The sequence below is a fragment of the Muntiacus reevesi genome, chromosome 14 (genome assembly GCF_963930625.1).
Source record: "Muntiacus reevesi chromosome 14, mMunRee1.1, whole genome shotgun sequence".
Classification (NCBI taxonomy): Eukaryota; Metazoa; Chordata; class Mammalia; order Artiodactyla; family Cervidae; genus Muntiacus; species Muntiacus reevesi.
The window spans coordinates 819,715-841,222 of NC_089262.1; the positions used below are offsets into that span (position 1 = coordinate 819,715).

General features: G+C 59.5%; 1 protein-coding gene across 1 annotated transcript in view; it reads right to left on the bottom strand.

Annotated features, from left to right (window-relative positions):
* Positions 1-21,508, bottom strand: part of LPCAT1 (lysophosphatidylcholine acyltransferase 1) — a 39,178-nt gene that overhangs the window by 5,592 nt on the left and 12,078 nt on the right. The window contains exons 2-12 of the mRNA XM_065905567.1: positions 16,998-17,140; positions 12,886-13,100; positions 10,092-10,204; positions 8,804-8,864; positions 8,503-8,561; positions 7,508-7,542; positions 6,724-6,778; positions 5,084-5,166; positions 1,998-2,123; positions 1,293-1,446; positions 921-1,019 (exon numbers count right to left, since the gene is read on the bottom strand). Of these exons, the coding sequence (XP_065761639.1) occupies positions 921-1,019; positions 1,293-1,446; positions 1,998-2,123; positions 5,084-5,166; positions 6,724-6,778; positions 7,508-7,542; positions 8,503-8,561; positions 8,804-8,864; positions 10,092-10,204; positions 12,886-13,100; positions 16,998-17,140 (1,143 nt within the window). The remainder of the gene's footprint in view (positions 1-920; positions 1,020-1,292; positions 1,447-1,997; positions 2,124-5,083; positions 5,167-6,723; positions 6,779-7,507; positions 7,543-8,502; positions 8,562-8,803; positions 8,865-10,091; positions 10,205-12,885; positions 13,101-16,997; positions 17,141-21,508) is intronic.

Here is a 21,508-nt window from a genome sequence, read left to right on the forward strand (position 1 = left end):
CACCTGGGCCCGGGGTGGACGCCCTAGCAGTTCATGCTCATGCTCAGCTGCTGTGCTGAAAGCAGGTTGCCCGCCCCCCCACCAGCCGCCATCGTGACGGCAGATTCTACCCAGCCATGTCAGTGAAGCCGCCGCGGGGCCGCCGGACGGGGCGGGACTGGCACAGGGGCCATGGGCCCTGAGAGGTGCCCGCTGAGGCCAGAGGACGCAGACGGGCTTTCCTGGTCTTGGTCCACCAAGCACTGATGCTGCCCGTCAACTCCTCTGCCGGGACCGGTGGAGCCGCCCTGTGCTGTGGGGTCCCTCCCAGCCGTGGGGAACGCCTGCTGGGGCTGGAAGGCAGAGAGGGCGTTCTCCACCAGTGAGGGAAAGGGCTCCCCGGACCTACACACAGCAGGTCCGTGAGTCTCGCTAGTGTGAGACGGAGCCTGTCTCTCGGTGGGCAAGGCCTGCCTCGCTCCATCCTAGCAGACTGACCCCACGAGACCCGCCTTCAGGGCCGCTGGCTGGATCCAGGTGGGCCAGGACCCCAGCATGACCCTTCCCCGCCTCCCAGACTCACTGCCCGCCTCGTGAGCAGACTGGCCCGGAGTCACACTGGGGCTGGTGGCTCTTCAGCCTCGATGCCCTGCTTCCCTCCGGTCAGCAGGCCGACGGGGAGGCTGTGTGGGGAGAGACGGCCCAGCGGTCCTGCTCGGCACCAGCAGGACTCGGGAAGGTGAGCGGGGCTCTCATCCAGGAAGAACTGGGCAGAGGCGCTTCTGGGCCTTTTACAAGCAATGGCTGGTACACGCTCACGTGAAAAGAGCCGGCACGCGACTAACTTCCCAATGTCCTAAGGGACTGCAAAGTGTCTATCAGGCTGGACGAGCCCGTGTCTCCCCGACCCCACGTTAAGGTCGCAGAAGTGCCGCACTTGCCTTGAACGCCAGCTGGATGGTGTCCAGGGTCTGGGCCGGCCGGCAGACGACAGACAGCGCGACCACGTACTCGCGTAGGTCCACCTCCCCGCCGCCACCCTGGGGACAGATGCCGTTAGCAAGGGCCCCGCCACCTCCCGAGGGCACGCGTGGACTCAGGGGTCTTTCAGCGACCTGCTTCAATTCTCCCAACTACAGGCGTGCTTGCCAACAAACATTGACTTAAAAGCCAAATTTCTATTTGCATTTGACAGCACAGGACAAAACACTCCAAAAGACAGGGTGGCTAGGAAGATGGGCAACAAAGGCTGGTCTCTCCTTTGCTTCCACAATTGCCCCCAGGGAAAACCAGCTGTCCCCCGCCACCCCTACCTCATCAAACAGGGAGAACAGGTCCTCCAGCGACTCGGACTCGGGGACCCCCAGCTGTGCTGCGAACTCAGGGAGCGTCACCCTCCTGCCCTGCTTCATTCTGGCGCTTTCTGCATGCCTGTCTAGATCCTGTTCAAGTTTTTCTGGCTTTAGTCTAAAGAAAAAAAATGAGGGGAGGATTGTTTTCAATAAAGTCACAGAATGCTGAAAATGGAAGCTTTATGTCTTAAGGCCCAGCAAACCCTGAAGATGATTCATAGACAGAGCAGCAGTCAGTCCTCGGGAAAAGGGGCTCGTCTAGAAGCCTGAGGGCCAACTGTGCCCCCGACCCCAAGCTCTGGGACCCCACGGTGCGCGGGCCCACCCTGGGACCGACCCTCCTAGGATGCGGGGCGGGGCTGGGGGCGGGGAGGCCGTCCATAAAGAGACAGTCAGGCCAGCCATTCAGGGTTTAAGACACTTCTGTGTGGAATGATGCTGGCATTTCAAAAAAGAAAAAATAACCCAAACCTCAGAAAGAGCACCGTTAATCATTTCAACTGGCTTCCGCCTGCGACCTCTGGGTTTGTCATCAGTGCCCGGGTGGGAACCCTGCGGGGCCCATATGTAGCCTGTGCCCTCTGAACGGTCTCACGCCTTTGTCCCAGGTGCCTGAGAGACGGCCGCCTCGACTCAGCGCCCGCCAGCGAGGACCAGGGAACTCACCCCAGACCCCTGAGCAGCCGGGCAAACTCCAGGAGACAGGTGTCGGCGGGGAGACGGAGCTGGCCTTCCGCCAGGGCCAGCTGGCAGTCCTCAAACGTGTAGTCTGTCACGGAGACGCCCAGGGCCCTGCGGGAGAGGAGGGGCCGGGTCAGCCGCCCTCCGGGCAACAGGGGGTCTGTCCCGGGGAGGGAGCGGCCGAAGAGCAGCGTCACACGCAGAGGTCCAGGGTCCCGGCCCCTCTCGCACGCTCTCCAGGCTCAGCTCAGGCGGCGGAGACCCACGCGACAGCGAAGCCTGCCGACTCAGACGTCCTGCTTCCTGCTCCGGGACCCGGGGGCGCAGCTCCCTGGACCGGTCTGTCCCCCAAACGCGTGCATTTTTAACAAAAGACTGCCCTCCGCACGACCCAAGCTGTCTGCACCCTAAGTGGCACTTCTGCTTAGGTTTCCACATTCTGCAGCCTCAGTGAAGCTTTAGTTACACATTAAAAGTAGAAGCTGATAAGAATACAGGTGGTGGTCAGGGTGGAGGGGAGAGTCATGGAGAGAACCAGCTCCCCAAGAACAGGAACGACCCCCTGGCTGAGACGCGGGGCGCAGGAGTGCTGGAGAAAGGGGCGGCTTCCCCAGGCAAAGGCCCCGGTGTGTCCGCGCGGCTCGGGGTGTGCCGGCACTCAGCTGCGAGAAAGGAATCGGGGGGCAAAGCCCCGCAGCATCAGAAGGGTGTGAAAGCCGGATGAGGGCACAGGCACGTGTGAGGGGACGAGCTGCTCTGGGGGCCCCCCCACCCCCCAGCCTAGGAGGCAGGGCAGGCAGCGCCCCGTGAGTCCTCTGGCGTAAGCGCTGGGCCTGGAAGGAGGGCGCGTCCTCTTGAGCGTGAGCCCAGCCGGCTCAGATGGAGGGCCATGCAGCTAACACTGGCCAAGTCCCACTTTCACTGTCCTGGGGCTAAGGACACAGGCGGCCCCGTCCACCCAGTGGCAGGTGGCAGACTCGGCTTCCCTCGGCCGTTCCCACCTGGGAGTGATGCGGGGAAAAGCCGCAGGCCTACCTCCAGCCCCGCCGGAGTGAGGCCCCTCCTGTCGGTCCCCCCAGAAGCCACATCTGGAGGGTCCTAAGCTGGGCCTGGAGGGAGGTCGGAGGCCCTGACCCTCCCCCTGGGCGCCCCTAAGCCTGCAGGGTGGGATGAGGTGCCCACGGAGCCCGCAAACACCCCCCACCCCCACGCAGGAGCCTTTAACAGGAGCCACTGGGCGCTGAGTGCTCTAGACGCAGAGGCGTGGAGAGCATATTCGGGGAGCTCCCCGGCAGCCTAGAGGTTAGAACTTGGCGCTCTCACTGCGGAGGCCTGGGGTCGATTGCTAGTCAGGGAACCATCCCATGTGGCAAGCGGTGAGGCAAGATACAAAATAACAGCAATGACAGGGAGTACCACAGTCGGCACTAAACACAGAGGCTGACTAGCTGACCCCACACGTCAGTGACTTGGGGCCTGGGGCTGCCCAGCCGCGGCTCAGCCTGGTGCCTCTGCAGTTCTGCCCACGAGGCACGGAGCCCGCATCTGGTGCCTTCAGGGACAGGAAGCCGCCCTTCGGGGTGCAGAGCACCCTGCTCTCCAGGCTGGCACCACCCTGGGGTCAGAGGGAGGCGGGACCCGGTCATCCCACAGGCTGTCTCAGATTCCATGGAAAGCAGCCTCCTCCTGACGTTTATGGAAAGTGCATTCACAGTAGGAGATTTACCAGGTATCGAGAACGACCCTGCCAACCCCGTCTCTGTAACCGAGGGGGCTCTCGCTCATCTTGGCGGGACAGTCGGCCCTCCGGATCCAAGGTCCCACATCCGAGGACACGGGGGCAGCATGCGAGGCGCGTGAGCCTCCCTGGACTGTGGTCTCTGAGGGCCCTGGACCCTGCCCCTGGCAGGTACGAGGATATGGCTGGGGTTCCCGGTTGCCACGGCGCGGACTCTGAAGGCTCCGTTCTGCGGCTGCTGAACTCCCCTAAACAGCACTCAGGTCTGGCCGTGTGGGGACAGGAGCCAGAGCTGCTGCAGGTCCGGAGGGTCCCCAGGCTGCCTGCAAAGCCTGTGGGACTCTGGGTGGGACCCTCACGGTTCTGGAATCCTCCTGCAGCCGTGAGGCGAGACAGGACCCGATGGGTATCTGTCCTTTCCCACTGAGCCAACACGGACCGTATGACAGCACAGAAGTTTCCTTAGGGTACGTACTTAAGATTTTTAATAGCTAATTTACTGAATATAAACTAAAAAAAAACAATCACACTCAAACTGTCAGGCCTCTGACTCTGTGGATAGTATATCTGTCCAGGGGCTGATCAGGGTCCCTCACTGCCCTGACTTCCCAAAAGCTGAGAGTTGAGCGCCTCCTGCTGCCCGGCGGCTCTGTGTCCCAGAGTCAGAGTTGGGGGTCCGGGTTGGGGGCATGTTCCCCCCAGACTCTGCTCCCAGCGCTGAAGGCTCTGAGGCGTGTGGGCAGGCTGAACGCCTGGGGTCTGGGGTGAGGCTGCCAGGGCCCGAAACCAGCCAGGGGCTGCAGGGAAACTCAGGCGGGCATGCTCCTGGCTGCAGGCACGCCGTCCTCTAAGCACCATGGGATTAACTGCACAAAACCCGCGCTCTGCGGAGGAAGAACCTCAGGGCTGCTCTCCAGGAGGAGGACAGCCAGGACGTGCCGGGCCAGGCCCGCCATGCGCTCGTGACCACGGCCCCGCGGCCCGTCCCCACGCGCACGCACGGACACAGCCCCGCGGGCACTGCTGGCTCACAGCGGTGGCTGCAATGCAGAGAATTCGGGGGCAATGACCCATCCTCTGAAGGCTGAGCAAGCAGAAACGCCCCCCGACAGGACGGGGAGATGGCGTGCGGCCAAGCGCACTCTGGCTGACGCTCGGCCAGGCTGGTTCAAACCCATCGCCCGCCCCGGCTGCCGGCTGGTCCCCAGCGAGGCCAGGACGCTGGGGACAAGGTCACCAAGTGATGAGAGCCGGGGAGGCCGCGGGCGCTGGGGCGTCCACGGAGCCCCGACCCGGCGGCGCTGGGGGGCGGGGTGGCGCGGGGCTCACTCACTCTGCCATCACGCGGCGCACGTTGCTGGCATACAGGGCAGGGTCCTTCTTCTCCTCCTCCGAGGGCGTGTACACGGGAAGGAACTGCGCGTACAGAGAAGCCGGTCACTGGCACGAGTGTGGACTCCCCCATCCGCCATCACCACCACAACGCGACCTCCACCCTGACAGAGCAAGGGCTGGCAGAGCACCTTCCACTGGAATTGTCTGGACTTGTCACTCCTGCTCAAGCAGGTGCACGTGTGTGCACACACACAGACACCCACACCCACACACGTGTGCACACTCCCAAACTGCCTGCCTCAGCAGGAGCACCACTCCCTCGACACAGGAGTCAGGGCATGGAGCGGTAACTTCACCCGGGGGCTCAGTCTTTAGATGCAGAAGAATCATACATGTGCTCCCATTTCTCATGGTCTCAGTTTCGTGTTTCATCTGAGAGGCTCTCAGCAGCTTTTGGACAGCTACTGCATTGTAAATCGCCCCAGGAACTCGGGTCTCTGTGTGACTGCAGCTCACAGTGTTTTGTGTATGTAAGTCCCATGCCTTGGGCCAGGCTCCATAGTAGGAAAGGCTCTAGGCTCTCACTGCTACCTTTTTAAAAACTCTGCAAGTTGCAGCAGTTCCACCTCAGCACTGGCATCTTGTAGAGTGACACAGGAAGGAGTTCAGAGCGGCGTCACAAAGCCACACAGTTTCAACTCTTAAAATTAGAAACCAGGCTGAAACAGAGCATCCTCCCCGGAGACCCGCCCCGCCGCTGCCTCCCGGCCACCAGCAGACGAGCCACAGCAAACCTCCTGGGCTGTGGGCCGGCCGCCCCTGGACGCGGGCCACGGCCCTTTCAGCTCAGTCCTCTATTAAGTGGCTTATTTCTACTGAAGTGGAAAGCCTGGCTGAAGGCCGGGATCATGTGTAAATTCAGCGTTACTCAGCAAATGAAAAGCTTTACGCTGTGTAAGACTAGTCTTCCATTTTTCAGATGTAGGAGTAGCAAGTGAATTCCACTCTTAAGAAAACAGACTCTATTCCTCATCTACTTGATTAAATTTACAGGCTGCATGAATGTGGCATGTTTATCTGAGCAGAGAGCACGGGTACTGGGACTTTGGAGACGGGCTGAAGGCTCGTGGGCAGCTCGCCTGGTCTGACCAGACATTCAACAGAGGGCAAGAGTGTGATAAGTTCAGTGGCACGATGCCAGCCACGTCAGCATCAGGTGAAAATGTAAGTCAAGAGAATCATTAACTGCTTGTGTGCGAACTTTATATGCTGTCAAGCTACGCTAACCATAATAAGGGAACAAGGGGCTTAGCTTCCTGCGGATATTTAAAATGCTATCTGAGTGGATAAAAGGTCACACAAGAGACACAAATTGACTGAACCACTGGGAAGCCCTCTACGAAGCCATGAGAAATGGAGCCTTCGAAGCAAGACAGATAACCTGTAACCTCCCACAGATACCAGCATCATGTGTAATATCAGGTCCATAGAGATCCCGATGTGACGTCGTAAATCTATAGACCTAACCTGGTAACACTCTGTCTATGGAGCCCCTAACATGACATAATGCAACACTGTGAAACATCACGTCAGCACAGACTCCGACACGATGTTGTGTAACGCCGCATCCAGACAAACCTCAATTTCCACTTGATTGTGAAGCTGGCACAGCGTCAGCCACAGGATTTTCAACCTTAAACGTGAACAAATTTACAGCTCGGTGAAGCCTCAATTCCTGCAGCTCTGACGCCGGGTCTCCACGCCCCGCCCCCCTGCAGAGGGCGCCCCGGAGCAGGCTGGCCTCCAGGAGGCGCTAAGCCTTCTGGGCCTGAATCTCAAAGGGAATGCAGCCCTGAGGACAAGGCTGAGCTCCTCAGAGACGCCCATGCCGGCCTGCCGTGATCCGAGGCCGCACCCCCTGCTTGGCCTCTGGCTCAGGACCCCCAGGCCCGAAGTCGTGGCACCCCTACCACCGTCCACCTCTTCACGGCCCGCTCCAAGCCCAGCTCGCCAGGAACCTGAAGGACCCCCTTCCCAGATTCTCTCCCAGCTTCCCCCAGCCCCTCACCTCCCACTCCACCCATCAGCCTTGGCGATGCCACCTCCGCCACTCGGGCAGGCCAGGGGCCCCGGGAGGGCCGCCCCCCCCACCACCAGCACACACTGGCGCCCGGGCCCCCGTGCGCCCCCTTTCTTTCCGGGGTCAAGCTGTGCGCTCAACCAGCGAGCGGACAGACGCAGGTGGGAAGAGGAATCCATTCCCCTCCCGCCGGGGGGAGGACCATCAACTTCAGTCCCAGGATCCCGGGTGTGGGGAAGGCCGCCTCGTGCAGCCAGACTGAACTGCCAGCCGGCGCGGCGACCCCTAAAGTAAGCAGCTCGGTGGCGCCTGGAGGGGAGGACAGCGTGGGCTCTGACTTACGCTCCCGGGCCTCGCCATGTCCACGTGATGGTGTCCTGGGGGCAGGAGAGGAGCCGTGAGTCCCGACGGAGCCCCTCATCTCCGCGACCACCCTCCTCCCAGAGCCGCCCAGCGCTCTGCTTCAAACGAGCCGATGGAAGAAACTGGAGAGGGGGAAGTCTAGAGCTCTACAGGTCGGTGACAGATCTTCATTCTCAGAAACCGACCAAGGGGCGAGCCTCTTCAGGGCCGTAAGGACGGCTGCACCAGCCCACGTGGCTGCCGGCTCTACAGGCGTTCAGACACCGGGTCCGTCTACACCGGCGGGCATGGAGTCAGCGTACAGACCTGGGGCCCACGGGCCCGGCTCGGAAGCAGGGGCGCTGAAAGCCTCCGGGGCCCACAGACGTCAGAGGGATCCCACCACATCTGAACCAGCCCCCCGCCCCCTGCCATGACCTGTCGTGACAAAGCTCCCAAGGGAGCTCGTGTGAGCGAGTATACCTCGGGTCCCCCAGGGAGGTTCTCGCAGCCAGCACCAGGCAGGCAGGGACCCCAGAGCTGCACACCCCTGCAGAGGCAGGATGCAGCCTGGGGCAGGGCGGGTTACAGATGGGGCGGCCGGGGAGAGGCGCCCACGGGCACCGGGGCCTGAGGCCTCGTCCAGGGCTCGCCCTGGAAGCCGAGCTGGGCTCTGCCAAGAGCACCGTCAAGAGGGCGCTTGTGCCCCCGGAGGACCGAGAGCGGAGGCAGCTAACCCCGCTCCCTCCCGCTCTCTAGCCTTTGGGACTTAGTTTTAAAATGTCCCGAGTGTGAACTGGGTGGCAGAGATGCCGAGGAGACGGGCGGGTGGGGGGAAGATCTCACACCCACAGGTCCGGCTCAAGGACGGGCCAGGACTCTGACCCACGAGCGCAGGGCTTCAGGAGCGAGTGCGGGGGAACGCTCTGGAACACCGGGCCGTTCTCAGGCCCAGGACACTCGCGGGACCTGTGTGCCCAGGAGAATGCACTCACCAGTTTGTTCGGGTACCGCAAAACCACGGGCTGGACGGGAACCCCCGGGATGAACGCACCTGTGGGCGGAGAAGGGACACGTCTCATCTCCGCGGCAGCACGTCCCCCGCCGTACGGCCCGGGGGTCTCAGCACAGAGTGGGCTTCTCAGTCAGAGGTCACTGGGGGCCAGCTGTGGACGCTCAGACCAAACCCCAGGTCGCAGGAGACAGATATGAGAGCACCTCCGGGTGAGGCACTCTGCCGGGAGTGAGGGCCCTCCCCCCCTTCTCGCAGAGAGAGATAATCAGCGCACTACATACCAGGCTTGAAGGTGATTAAGCACGTCCTATTGGTGCAGGTGCCTTCCGGAAAAATCATTATCTTGAAATGAGAGGGAAAAAAAAATTTCAGCATCAAAGGGCCGGTTCAGGGGCCAACTTCCCAACCTGCTTCTTCCGGGCGTGAAGTGGTTCAGGCACTTCAATCGCATTCAGTGGAGAAAGGTAAGAGGCAGACAGAAGCATTCGTGAATTCCCCCTCTGACTGCTGGCTTTACTAAAATCTGGAAGCAACGCAGACACACAAACAGCACGCGTCTCCAGTGGCAGGACGCACAGCGCCCTCCGGAGCTGCCGCGTGGGACAGACACGGGCCAGCCCACGGCACAGGCAGGACGAGGCGCACGGGCGGGAAGCGTGAGGCTGAGGACGGGCCTCGTGGACCGGGGCCGCGCCAGCAACGCAGACACCCTCGGAACCAGCAGCAAAGGTAACGCCTTGTCACGGGAATCTCCCATCTCTCTGACTCGCACTGACTCCCAGCAGGGGGATGGAAGCTAGCTTCCCCCCCGTGCTGGAAAATACAGCCCATAATGCTGCTTTCAACCCTGGGCCCTGGAGGAAAGACCAGCTCCAGGGGGCTGGTCCAACCCTGGGTCAGGCAGGTGAGCTGAATGGAGGAGGCGGGGTCATGCCATTCTTGGGGGTGGGCGGCAGCCGGGACCCTGGAAGCACAGCCCCCCAGGGGTTGCCTGTCCGTGGGCAGGGGGCCACAGCAAGGCTATCACTGTTTTCTGAGCAGCCAGAACCCAGAGAGTCCTGCGGGGCTCCGGCTTCTCGAGGTTGGCTCAGCAGAAAAGAAAAACTACATGTGTACACAGCAGGGGTCACACCGCACCCACGGCTACCTCTGGCCGAGGATGCTGCCCCACAGCCCAGGCCAGCCTTCCTGGTGCCCCGAGGGAACCGAAGCGTGCCGGGCAAGCTCAGAGCTTTGAGAAGCAAGTGGACGCAGCCCAGTACCCTACTCAGGCACGAGGCCGCTGACTCCAGAGCCAGGCCAGCTAGCTGTTTCTGACGGAGAACGTAAAAGATGACTTGGGAACTTCAGATGCATGTGAAAATTATTTTCCCCCATTTCTTATTTTTAAAATGACAGAACCAAAAATACCTGATATACAAGCACATTCTTCGGCTTGCACTTATCAAAAATAATGTGAAACACAATGAGTCCAGTCTCCAGGGAATTCACGTCTGGCTCTCAGGTTTCTCTTTCCCCTCTGACCCCCACGTTCATGTCTTTCGGAGTAAATCCGTGCAGGCCGCCCACCTGTGGCCACTTCCCGCCGGACTGCGCCCGCCTCCTGATTTCCTCCACCGTCTTCCTGCGGGAGTCCTGGTCTGCCCGAGACACGAACACCGGCCGTATGTACTTTATCAGAGCTGAAAGAGAGGGCGGGGCGCTCGTGCGGGGTGGGGGCGGTGGGGGCGGCCCGCGGTGCGGTGAGCCCCCCGGAGGTTCCCCGCGGGCTGTGCCGGCCACAAGGGAGCAGGGACGGCACTGAAGCCTCAGTGGACGGCTGGGAGCCCCACCACCTGCGGGCCACAGACGACAAGGCGGGAGAGAGGCAGACGGGCTGACCCGCCGGACTGGAGAGCCCTCGGTCACCTGCGTCACTGAGGGAAGAGCCAGAGAGCCCAGGTCCGTGGCCGACCTCCCCGGGCCCTCGGTGACCTCCCTGGGCCTATGGGTGGTCTCTCTAGGCTCACAGCTGACCTCCCTGGGTCCGCAGCTGACCTCTCTGGGCCCATAGCTGACCTACCTGGGTCCGCAGCTGACCTCTCTGAGCCCATAGCTGACCTCCCAGGACCCGTGGCTGACCTCCCTGGGCCTATCTATGGGTGATCTCTCTGGACCCGCGGCTGACCTCCCTAGGCCTGTGGCTGACCTCCCTGGGTCCGCAGCTGACCTCTCTGGGCCCATAGCTGACCTTCCTGGGCCCATAGCTGACCTCCCTGGGCCTATGGGTGATCTCTCTGGACCCGCGGCTGACCTCCCTGGGTCTGCAGCTGACATATCTGAACTCCTTAGACCCGTGGCTGACCTCCCTGGGCCTGTGGCTGACCTCTCTGGGAAACAGGACCTCTGCAGATGTGGCCAAGTCAAGATAAGGTCACACTGCACGGGGTGAGCCCTGCTCAAGGACTGGTGTCCTCGTGAGGAGGACAGATGGCCAGATGATGACGGAGACAAGGGCGAGGGGACACAGCCACAGCCGGGTTCGCCCAGGAGGGCAAGGACAGCGGACACCGGGGTGGGGGGGCCTGGGATGGGTTCTCCTTTGAGACCAGCCTGCTGAGACCTGGGTTTTGGAGTCTGGCCCCCAGAACGCTGAGCAAACACACGTTCCTATCGTTTTAAACCCCAGGCTCCGCGGTGCTCGGTTCCCACTCCAGGACACAGAAGACCCTTCTTAGGGGTTCCCTGGGGTCCAGAGGTGAGAGTTCTGTGCTGTCACCGCTGAGGACATGGGCTCAATCCCTGGTCAGGGAACTAAACCCTGCAAGGTGCATGGTTAAAAACAAAAGAAACAGACTCCATTCTTAGCCCCCAGCAAGTGTGTGTGTGAGTGTGTGTGTGAGTGTGTGTGAGTGTGTGAGTGTGTGTGTGTGCGTGCAAGAGTGTGTGCGAGAGTGTGTGAGTGTGAGAATGTGTGTGTGTGTCTGTGTGTGTGTGTGAGTGTGTGTCTGTGTGAGTGTGTGAGAGTATGTGTCTGTGTGAGTGTGAGAATGTGTGTGAGAGTGTGTGTGAGAGAATGTGAGTGTGAGAGTGTGTGTGTGTGAGAATGTGAGTGTGTGTGAGTGTGAGAATGTGAGTGTGAGTGTGTGTGTGTGAGAGTGTGTGAGAATGTGAGTGTGTGAGTGAGAATGTGAGTGTGTGAGAGTGTGTGTGTGAGTGTGAGAATGTGAGTGTGTGAGAGTGAGTGTGAGAATGTGAGTGTGAGAGTGTGTGTGTGTGAGTGTGTGTTTGTGGGGGCAGGAGCGCACTCAGGACTCCCTGACCGAAGCTGATGGTGACAACCAACACGCTGGTCCTTGAATAAGGATTTAAAGGTGGGAAGTATTTCTCAGGAGAGAAACTCTGACCCGACGGCAAGTGGAGGCCGGGGAAGTCGGTTACCCTCCCGGGCTGGTGAGGCCACAGTGGTCGGTTTCCACCTGCTCTGCCCTAGGGCCACCCCTCATGGAGCCCAAGATGGGCTGTGAGCTTCTTTTCTGAGTATTTTTGCTATTTGTAAACAATAATATTTCATGACCTTTATTTCCTGGAGGTCTTACAAAACTGAAAAGAAAACATTTTTAAAAAGAATAAAATTCTACCTAGTTGGGTCCATAGCACTCAAAAAATCTAAGCGCATCTCAGTGATATTTTGTCACATGTCTTGAAACAGTTTGCTTTTTCATGCGATTGAAACTATTTCATCCTTCCTCACTGATTATTCCCGACGCTGCTAAAAAGGGCCATGGGGAGAAAGGGAGGTCTGGTGGAACCACGCAGGATGAGGCAGTGAGCCCAGCGACTGGTACAGCCCAGAAGCTTCCCCCGGCCCAGACTCTGAGCTAGCCCCAGCGTCCAGCGCTTCTGTGAGCTAAGCGCAACACGCTCTGTTAGATCTTGAAGGAGCGCTTTAACATCTCACAGTTGAGGGTACTTGTGTGCTAATAAAAAATGAAAACCACAGTAATATCAGAAGAAATCATAACACAGAGGTCAAGGTGCTGGGCCTAGCTCACGGGGGTGGGACCTGTGCAGACGCGTCTGCCGTCACGTGACCTGGACCAGCCAGCAGCAGGGCGGGTGTCGGTGCCCCCAGGGTGGGGGGCAGTCTCCCAGCAGGATTGAGGGGTGGGGCTCACTGACTCCCTGCAGGATGGGGGGTGCTGACCACTGCCACAAGGATGAGGGGCTCACTCCCTGAGGCCTGGGGGATGGAACTCTCTCTCCCAGCAGGATGGGGGCTCACTCCCCCAGCAGGGGGTTCACTCCCCCAGCAGGTTAGGGGCTGTCACTCTCTCCAGCAGGATGGGGCTCAGTCCCCCAGCGGGATGGGGGGCTCACTCACTTCCCCATATGGGGATGTCTCTGCTCTCTGCCTTCATCACGACAGAAGACATCGTCATGGTGACGGGGATGGCGTCGAAGTAGGAGGAGTGTGGAGCCAGGGCGAGGATGGCGGCCTCAGTGGGCAGTGCCCGCCGCCCCTTCACGGCCACATGGTGGAAGCCGCCCGCGAACCACATGGTGCGCATGATGGCCTTGAGCAGCACGTCCACGACCCTGCAACAGAAGCGTGGCCATTGGGGACAGTGCCTTGCCGCCCACGCCCCGTCAGGGGCAACGCCAACCCCAGCTGGCGCCAGCACCCCGTTCCTGCGGCAAGGGCACCGTTCACACTGGAGATGCAGAGCCATTCCGGGGAGGGGGCCGGGGGCAGATCTACAAGGGCAGGGACCCGCCCTCGCCCCCACCGTCCTCCCTTCCTCACACAGGGAGGCGCCCTAGACTCGGATGTGTGGGCGGAAGAGGAAGGTCCGAGGAGACCCCAGGGCAGGCGTCAGAAGAGACCCACACACGTCAGTACATTACGGAGCCAGGGTGCTCTGAAATCGTCCCGAGGACAAGAAAAACAAAGCATGTGTGAACATCCAATGTCTCCTGCAGAAATGCCAGCTCCCCAGAAAGGCTGGAAAATGGAGAGGGAACCTCCCAGAACATGCCAGAAAAAGCCAAGACAGAACTATAAAACACAAAGAAAACAGCTTCTCGGATTGAAGGCAGGCACAGAGTCCCAGCACCACGTCAAGGCGCTGACCAGAATGCACTTTGTTAAGGAAAAAAAAAAAGATTCATGCAATCTCCTTTCAAAAGTTTCCAAATTTCCAACAACAGAGACTTCGAAACTTTCCAGAGAGGAACAAGTGGGCTTCTAGCATCTAAGCTGCAGGCAGCAGCGTGTCACGAAAGCGCTGAGTCAGTTCTACACCTAACTCAACACCCACCAACACACAGAGCAGAGTAAAGACACTTCCAGACACAAACGGAACGAGCTCCTTCCACGCATCTTCTTTCTGAGATGAGAATCCGATACTCCAGGAAATCTTGGATGAAAAACAAACAAACAAAAAGAAAACAGGCCCAGGGAATGCAGACCACGCCCGAGAGAGCAGCAGAGGGACACGCACCAGCTGGGGTCAGGGCCCCAGGTCCCGGGGGGACAGCGACCCCCAGGCCGTGGCTGCGGGACCTTGGGGACAGAGAATTTTGAGGCTACGCTCAGGGCTCATCATTCTTTTGGTAAAAGGCAGCATAAAACTGGAAATTCCATAAAACGGAAAAAGACAATACAGGAAGGAAAGGTCAGACCTCCCATAGCAGGCGGATATGCAGGTGACCTCAAGAAGCCACATGTGAGGGAAGCCCATGGTGACCCTGACCGCCACCCTTGCCCAGCCGGGGCCCCAGACCTGCCGGCCGCCTGGCGCCCCTCAGGGCTGGGTTCTGACCTCAACAGGCCCAGAGCACCCGACTTCTTCCCCGGGCGATGGAGGCCACGGCAGAAGAGCCACACAAGGTAGGTGTGCGTGCTGCTGGGGTACATGCCAGTACACGAACACGTGTATGCACATGCACACACACAAACACGCATCTGTACACACTCATGCACACACATGCACACACACAGGCACACACACAAACACGCATTTGTACACACTCATGCACACACATGCACACACACAGGCACACACACAAACACGCATCTGTACACACTCGTGCACACACACGCACACACACAGGCACACACACTAACACGCATTTGTACACACTCGCGCGCACACACGCACGCACACAAACACGCATTTGTACACACTTGTGCACACACACGCACACACGCAGGCATACAAACACGCATTTGTACACACTCATGCACACACACGCACACACACCAGCATACACTCAGAACGATGCTCAGTCTCTGTGGATGTGAACACCCAGACCTTCCGTGAAACCACCCCATGTCTCTGCACGTGGGACACATCATGGGCCTGTCTCTCTCTCTCTCTCTCTCTCTCTCTCTCTCTCTCTCACACACACACACACACACACACACACACACACACACACACACACACACACACATACACGATGCTTCTGTGAAGTGGGCTGCTGGAACTAAACTTGGCTGTGGCCCACTTATCACCCGATGAGATCAAGTGCATCACTGCAGACAAGAAAAGCCACAGGGAGTCAGAACAGGGAAATGCAAGGAGCCCCGAGGCACCTATGTGAAAAGACAGACTCGGAGGCCATTCGAGGTGAGAACAGGAGGGAAAGGAGCCCAGCCCGGGTGGAGGAAGGAAACAGGGAATAAAGATACTTTTATCAAATCACTCCTTCTGGGTAAAAACTACAAAATCTCTGGTTTCTGTAGGTTTTCAATCCAGAGAAACTGAAATTCTGATTCCTTTTTGGCCTGGATTTATTTTCCTTGACTATACATTTGGTACCAAATTCACCTGGGTTCAATCCCTGGGTTGGGAAGCTCCCCTGGAGAAGGGAAAGGTTACCCACTCCAGTATCCTGGCTTGGAGAATTCCATGGACTGTGTAGTCCATGGGGTCACAAAGAGTCGGACACGACTGAGAGACTTTCACTCCCTACTCCCTCATACTTTAGTTAAAAAAAACTCTCAAGGTAAAGTATGATTTCCAAAAAGATTAGAAAGCCTGGCTCCCTTGTCCCCCTCTGGTTCGCTCTCGTTCGCTCACTCACGGACCTGCTCATTTATTCTGGAGAGCTCCGTGACACCAGGCAGGCTCTGAGGCCCAGATGTGCTGGGACACACCTGTGGAGCCGGCTACACCTGCCTCCGGTTTCAAGGGAGGAAGAATAACCACGGTTCACTAGAAACTGGGGACGGTCTGCGGACGAGAAATGCCGCGAGGGGGGTGAGGGGTCCCCCAGGCGCGGTGCTCATCCACGGCTCAGAAAACCCTGGACTAGCAACTGGCTATCTCTGCCCTGCACGTGGTAACTGCTGCTCTGACCACGGCACGTGGGCAGCGTAGACATAAGGCCCAGGAGAGACACCAATTTCGCAGCCTCTTAGGGCATCATCAGACAGCGGGAGAGACAGGAGGGACTTGAGTTGGTCTGTAAATCTTAGGGGCGGGGCAGCAGGCACCTGAGGCTGTGTGGGCCCTTGGCCTTGGCCACAGGAATCCTCACTGCACAGCAGCAGCCTGGGCTGGTGCAGAAATGAGTGGGCAGCACTGAGCCCCAATAAAACCTCATTCACAGAACAGGTAGCGGCATGTTTGGACTGTGGGCTCGTCTAAACTAGTAACATTTTTATTATTAATTAATGATAAAGCTAATAACAAATCTGTTTTGAATAAACCATCCCAGGGCCCTCAGGATGGATCAGAGATATAGACACAGCAGGTGGTGAACACCTTGGTTTTAACAGGAACAGTGTCTTCTAAGACACTGAAAACACCCAGGAAAATCCTTCCACTGGCTTGTTTCCCTTCACTAACAGTGAAGAGTTAGTTAAGGAATAGCTTTTGCATGTGTTTGCTCTGTCCCACTCTTTGTGACCCCAAGGACTGTAGTCCACCAGGCTCCTCTGTCCATGGGATTCTCCAGGCAAGAATATTGGAGTAGGTTGCCATTTCCTCCTCCGGGGATCTTCCCCACCCAGGGATCAAACCTGCGGCTCAGACACTGCAGGCAGGGAACCCCCAGGGAAGCCCAGCAAAGAGAGTTAAGGAACAGCCTTAGGTATTTAACACAAGAAAAGGCTGTGACTTCATTTTGTTCTGCCGGATCCCGATGGGAGCTTTAGTTAAGCTGCATTTACACGTCCATCTACATGAAGCTGTGGTTTATCACCGTCCATGGTGTAAAAGCAGAGAGCAAACCCGGGGCAGCAAGCCCACACGCGGCCTCGGGGGCTGCAGGCAGGAAACACGCGGGAGCCTGTGCTCGGGACACCGCACAGCGGTTAAGAGGCTCGCGGAGTCCTGGAAGGAGCCTCTGAGCAGGAGCGGCAGGGGCGGCAGGGGCGCAGCGGGGGAAGGCGGCCTGTGCCGGGACGGGGAAGAGGACTGAGCCACGGAGAAACGGCCCTGCGACACCCCCCACTGCCCCGGAGCCCCGCAGACTCGGACTCACCTCCGCCACAACGCCGGCGGCTGCTCCGGTTCCTGCCCGCCGGGTCCCAGCGAAGACACGAGCGTCAGGGGCCAGGCGAGCAGCATCATGAGGAGGGCGACCAGCAGCCGGACAGGGAAGAGCGTCAGCGTCAAGACGGCGACCTGCGGGCAGGGCACGGTCACTCGGGGGGCTGTCCCCCGGGCTCCTCACGCCGGGCCCGCCCGGCCCCAGCTGCCTGCACAGGGGCCGACCTGGAGATGGGCACCCTGCCGACTCCCAGACGGCCCCGCCCACCCCTGCACGCAGCCCCGCCCACTCCCGGCCCCGCCCACCCACTCCCAGCAGACAGCCCACCCACTCCTGGCCACGCCCATCCAGCCCCACCCACTCCCGGCCCCGCCCACCCACTCCCAGCAGACAGCCCACCCACTCCTGGCCACGCCCACCCAGCCCCACCCACTCCCGGCCCTGCCCACCCAGCCCCACCCACTCCCGGCCCTGCCCATCCTAGCACACAGCCCCGCCCACTCCCAGCAGAAAGCCCCGCCCACCCCAGCCCCACCCACTCCCAGGAGACAGCCCACCCACTCCTGGCCCCGCCCACCCAGCCCCACCCACTCCCGGCCCCGCCCACCCCTGCACGCAGCCCCGCCCACTCCCAGCAGACAGCACACCCACTCCCGGCCCCCGCCCACAGCCTATCCACTCCCAGCCCCACCCACTCCCGGCCCCGCCCATCCCAGCAGACAGCCCGCCCACTCCCGGCCCCGCCCATCCCAGCAGACAGCCCGCCGGAGCCCCCTGCTCTCAGCACCCCAACATGGGCACATTTACATGCCATAGGAGGCACAGAGCCGCCAGAAGAGGGCTTAGACCGCAGGGAGAGGGGGACCAGGGGACTTCACAGCCCCAAGAAGTCAGGGATGGGAGAAAGGCCCAGCAGGGATGGGGCGTCCAAAGCCACAGGTCTGGTCCAGAGGACACAGGAAAGGCTGGCTGGGGCTTGTGGGGAGGGGAGGCTCTGCAGGTGAGGGGGACAGCCACAAGCCTGGGGGGAACAGTGAGGGTGGACACACGGGGTCAGTGGAGGCCGAGTCAGGAGGGGCCGAGTGGATGGGCAGCTGTGCGGGAGGTCCAGCGCTTCTGCACAAAAGACGCTCTGGATCCACGTGGCGAGGGGAAGGGGATGCTCAGGACCAGTGAGTTTTGTGATGAACTTGATTTCAGGGGGCCTGATTAGAAAATGGGGAGGGGGCGGAGTGATGAAAAGACTTAAGACGCGCAGCCTCATGAGCAACAGGTGCAATTTTTGATGATTTACAAGAATATGCACATGAGATATGTGGGTTTGGCACACAGGAGACAGAAGAGGCAGGATGAGATCCAAGTCTGAGCTGCTCACTGCCGCGCCCCCACCCCCCGCCCGCACTGGTCTCTGCCACCTTCCCTGATCCCTGGGGTCTCCATCAAGGCCAGCGCTTCCAGACAGGAATACAACACAAGCCGCCTGTGTCATTTTACTTTCTCTTGCAGCCGCGTTTAAAAACACAAAGGTGATGAAATCAGTTCAAGACGCAGTTAATTTAAGCCAACACCCCTGAAATTCCATCATCTGAGCAGGCACTTAGGACAAAGTGTGCACAAGCCACTTTACTTTCTCTACCGTCATGTCCGGGGATCCAGACACTGCGCATCTCAATCACACACGCCACGTTCCGGGTGCCCAACAGCCAGAAGTGTCCTATACTGCCCGCAGCCGGTGTGGCCCATCTCCACGTGCTGCTGTTAAGGGAGCCAATCCTGACACCCCGTCGGACCTGTTTTATTACTTTAACCTTTGCTTCCTGTTGCTTTTGTTCACTAAAAGGATTCTGTCCACACATAAGGGCCTGACTCGCGGAACCTTGCCCACCTGTGGAAGGCTACAGGAAGGAAGGAAATAACATAGCCCTCCCCACGACTGGCCCTTCCAGGAGATGTCTGCAAGATTAATGGCTTTTTCACTTTACTCCTCACCTTCCCGCTCTCTGTTCATAACAACAAAGCAAGCACAGTAACTTGCACTTGGTAACTTGTACTCAGTAACCACAGTGACTTTGAACTGCTTCTCCCTGCCCTCCAGGAGCCGGAGGCCCCCGGACGAACCTCCAGGTTTAGCACAAGGTGGAACAGGGGCGGTGACCCCAGCTCCGTCATGGCACGCTTCCTGTTAAGTAGGGGGTGTGTCCCGGTCCAGGACCACATCAGTGGGAAGGTGCCCCCCATCCCACATTTCTAAGGGTCCTGTTCTGGGGTCAACATGAAGGGGTGCACGTTGCTGCACATCATCCCCGTGTGCTGCGGGGTGATGATGTGCTCGTCTGTCACGCTGTCCTCATGACTCACGGATTTTCTGTCACAGCCTCGGCTCCAGCAGTGGGAAGCACCTCTCTGAAGGCCTCGCTGAGTCTGTAGACACGCCTTTGGAAGGCCAGCCTGGTCACCGCCTCCACCCTGCCGTCCTCAGGGGAGTCCTGCAGCCAGGACACATGCCAGACACCAGCCCGCCTTGTTGGGGGAATTCCTACGGAGCGTTCCGATGGCTGCTCCCATGCTTTCAAGCTGTTTACCTGGATTTCTCACTTTCTGGAGCTATTTCAGCGTTTTCACCTGGGAGGAAGTTTCTGCGGGTCCTTGGCAGGTGCTCTTCCCAGTGGATTTCCCGTCATTCACCGTCAGGGTCATCGCGTGAAGCCGCTGCCCTGGAGTTACACGAGCCCTGCCCTGATCCCCGGTGTGTGGTTCGCGCGATTTGTGCTTCTAAGACGTTTCAGGCTGAGAGGACACACTCGCCCCTCCTCTACTAACCTGCTCACAGAACCACCCGTGCAGCTTGTCCCTCGTGTCTGCTGTGACCATCCAGCCGTATGAACTCTGGACCTCACAGGCGCCTCTCTCTTCCACTCATATTTACTCTGCTGTTCTAACTTCTTGAGGGAAGAGCCTGGAGCATTATTTTCAGAAATACCTTATCTCCCCCAATTCACACAGAAAACGCCACTTTCTATAAGTACTTAAATTCAACCCCACTAGTTTTAAAACATAGGCTTTCTTTCCCGTTAAATTTTAGGTTAAATATTATATCCTTTTGCACCCTTGCTATTATCTTGTAACTTCGTTGCAGAGAAATAGAAGGCAGACGCTCCGCTTCTTCAGCCACTGCCCCCGCCTCCCGGGCTGCCTGGCCTCGCCTCTTGATCACTGGTCCCGCCTCTCGGGCTGCCTGGCCCCGCCTCTTGATCACTGGCCCCGCCTCTCGGGCTGCCTGGCCCCGCCTCCTCGGCCACTGGCCCCGCCTCTTGACCAGTGGCCCCACCTCTCGGGCTGCCTGGCCTCGCCTCTTGATCATTGGCCCCGCCTCTCGGGCTGCCTGGCCCCGCCTCTTGATCACTGGCCCCACCTCTTGGTCTGCCTGGCCCCGCCTCCTCTGCCACTGGCCCCGCCTCTCGGGCTACCTGCCCAGGAGACAGTCCAGGGCCCGCCAGGGACTGTGCTGCGAACGTTTTCCTCCTACGACCTGTGCTGCCAGCCCCTCCAGGGTGCAGACGGTTGGGTCCCTGGGGAGTCCCCTGTGTGTCCCCACAAATGGACCCTCAAGCTGCTGCCTGTGCCAGAGCGCGAGCAGACGGCGGCAGCGGACAGGGGCTGCGTGGGCCATCAGCTCAGCGCGCTCACGGGTGCACAGCGACACGCCCAGACGGTGCAGCCACACCCAGGACGGCTGCTCCTCCAAGTGACAGAGAGGAACGACACAGCTCAGGCCTTTGAGGACTGAGGCTGAAGGGGCTCAGAGGCAGCACCCCAGTCCATCTGGACCAACAGAGGGTGATGACCAGGCCTGGAGGGGCAGCCCCAAAGCTGGGACAAGTGCCACTGCTGAAGTTGCTGGTTAATGAGCAGACAGCGTCTTGAATGCAACAGGGCTCACCGGTCACTCCCATGGACGTGACGCGTGAGCATGTCTGCCCCATGGAGAATGCACCCTGCGCCCACTCTGTGTGCCTAAGGAGACACGGGCCTGGCATCTGAGCTGTGCAGCCAGCAGGAAGAGGACGTGTGAGTGACCACACAGCCCCCACCCACAGAGGAGGACAGGCAGGTGCAGAGGGAACGTGGCCTGAGGTGCAGACCCGCCTAGGCTCCGTGGAGGGTCGGGCGGGCAGGAAGCATGCTGGGCTGTGAAGACTGCCTGGAGGAGGTGGGCACCTCCTCCAGGTGCAGGAGAGCCTGGCTTCCTGAGAAGCTGGGACCCACCTCCCTCCTGAGGCGCAGACCACAGTCTTGCCCCGCCGCCATCATCAGGAGCCCACTCTCCTCAAAAGTGGCAAGTCGACTGTGTGGGCACCCTTCTTGGGGGCCATACAAGGCAGGCACTCAGGGTCTGGGCTGAGCTACTTGGTGGGAACTATCAAAGGTTGCTCAGGAGAAACTGTCCCAATGTCATGTACATGCTGCTGTATTTAAAATGGATCACCAACAGAGACCTACCG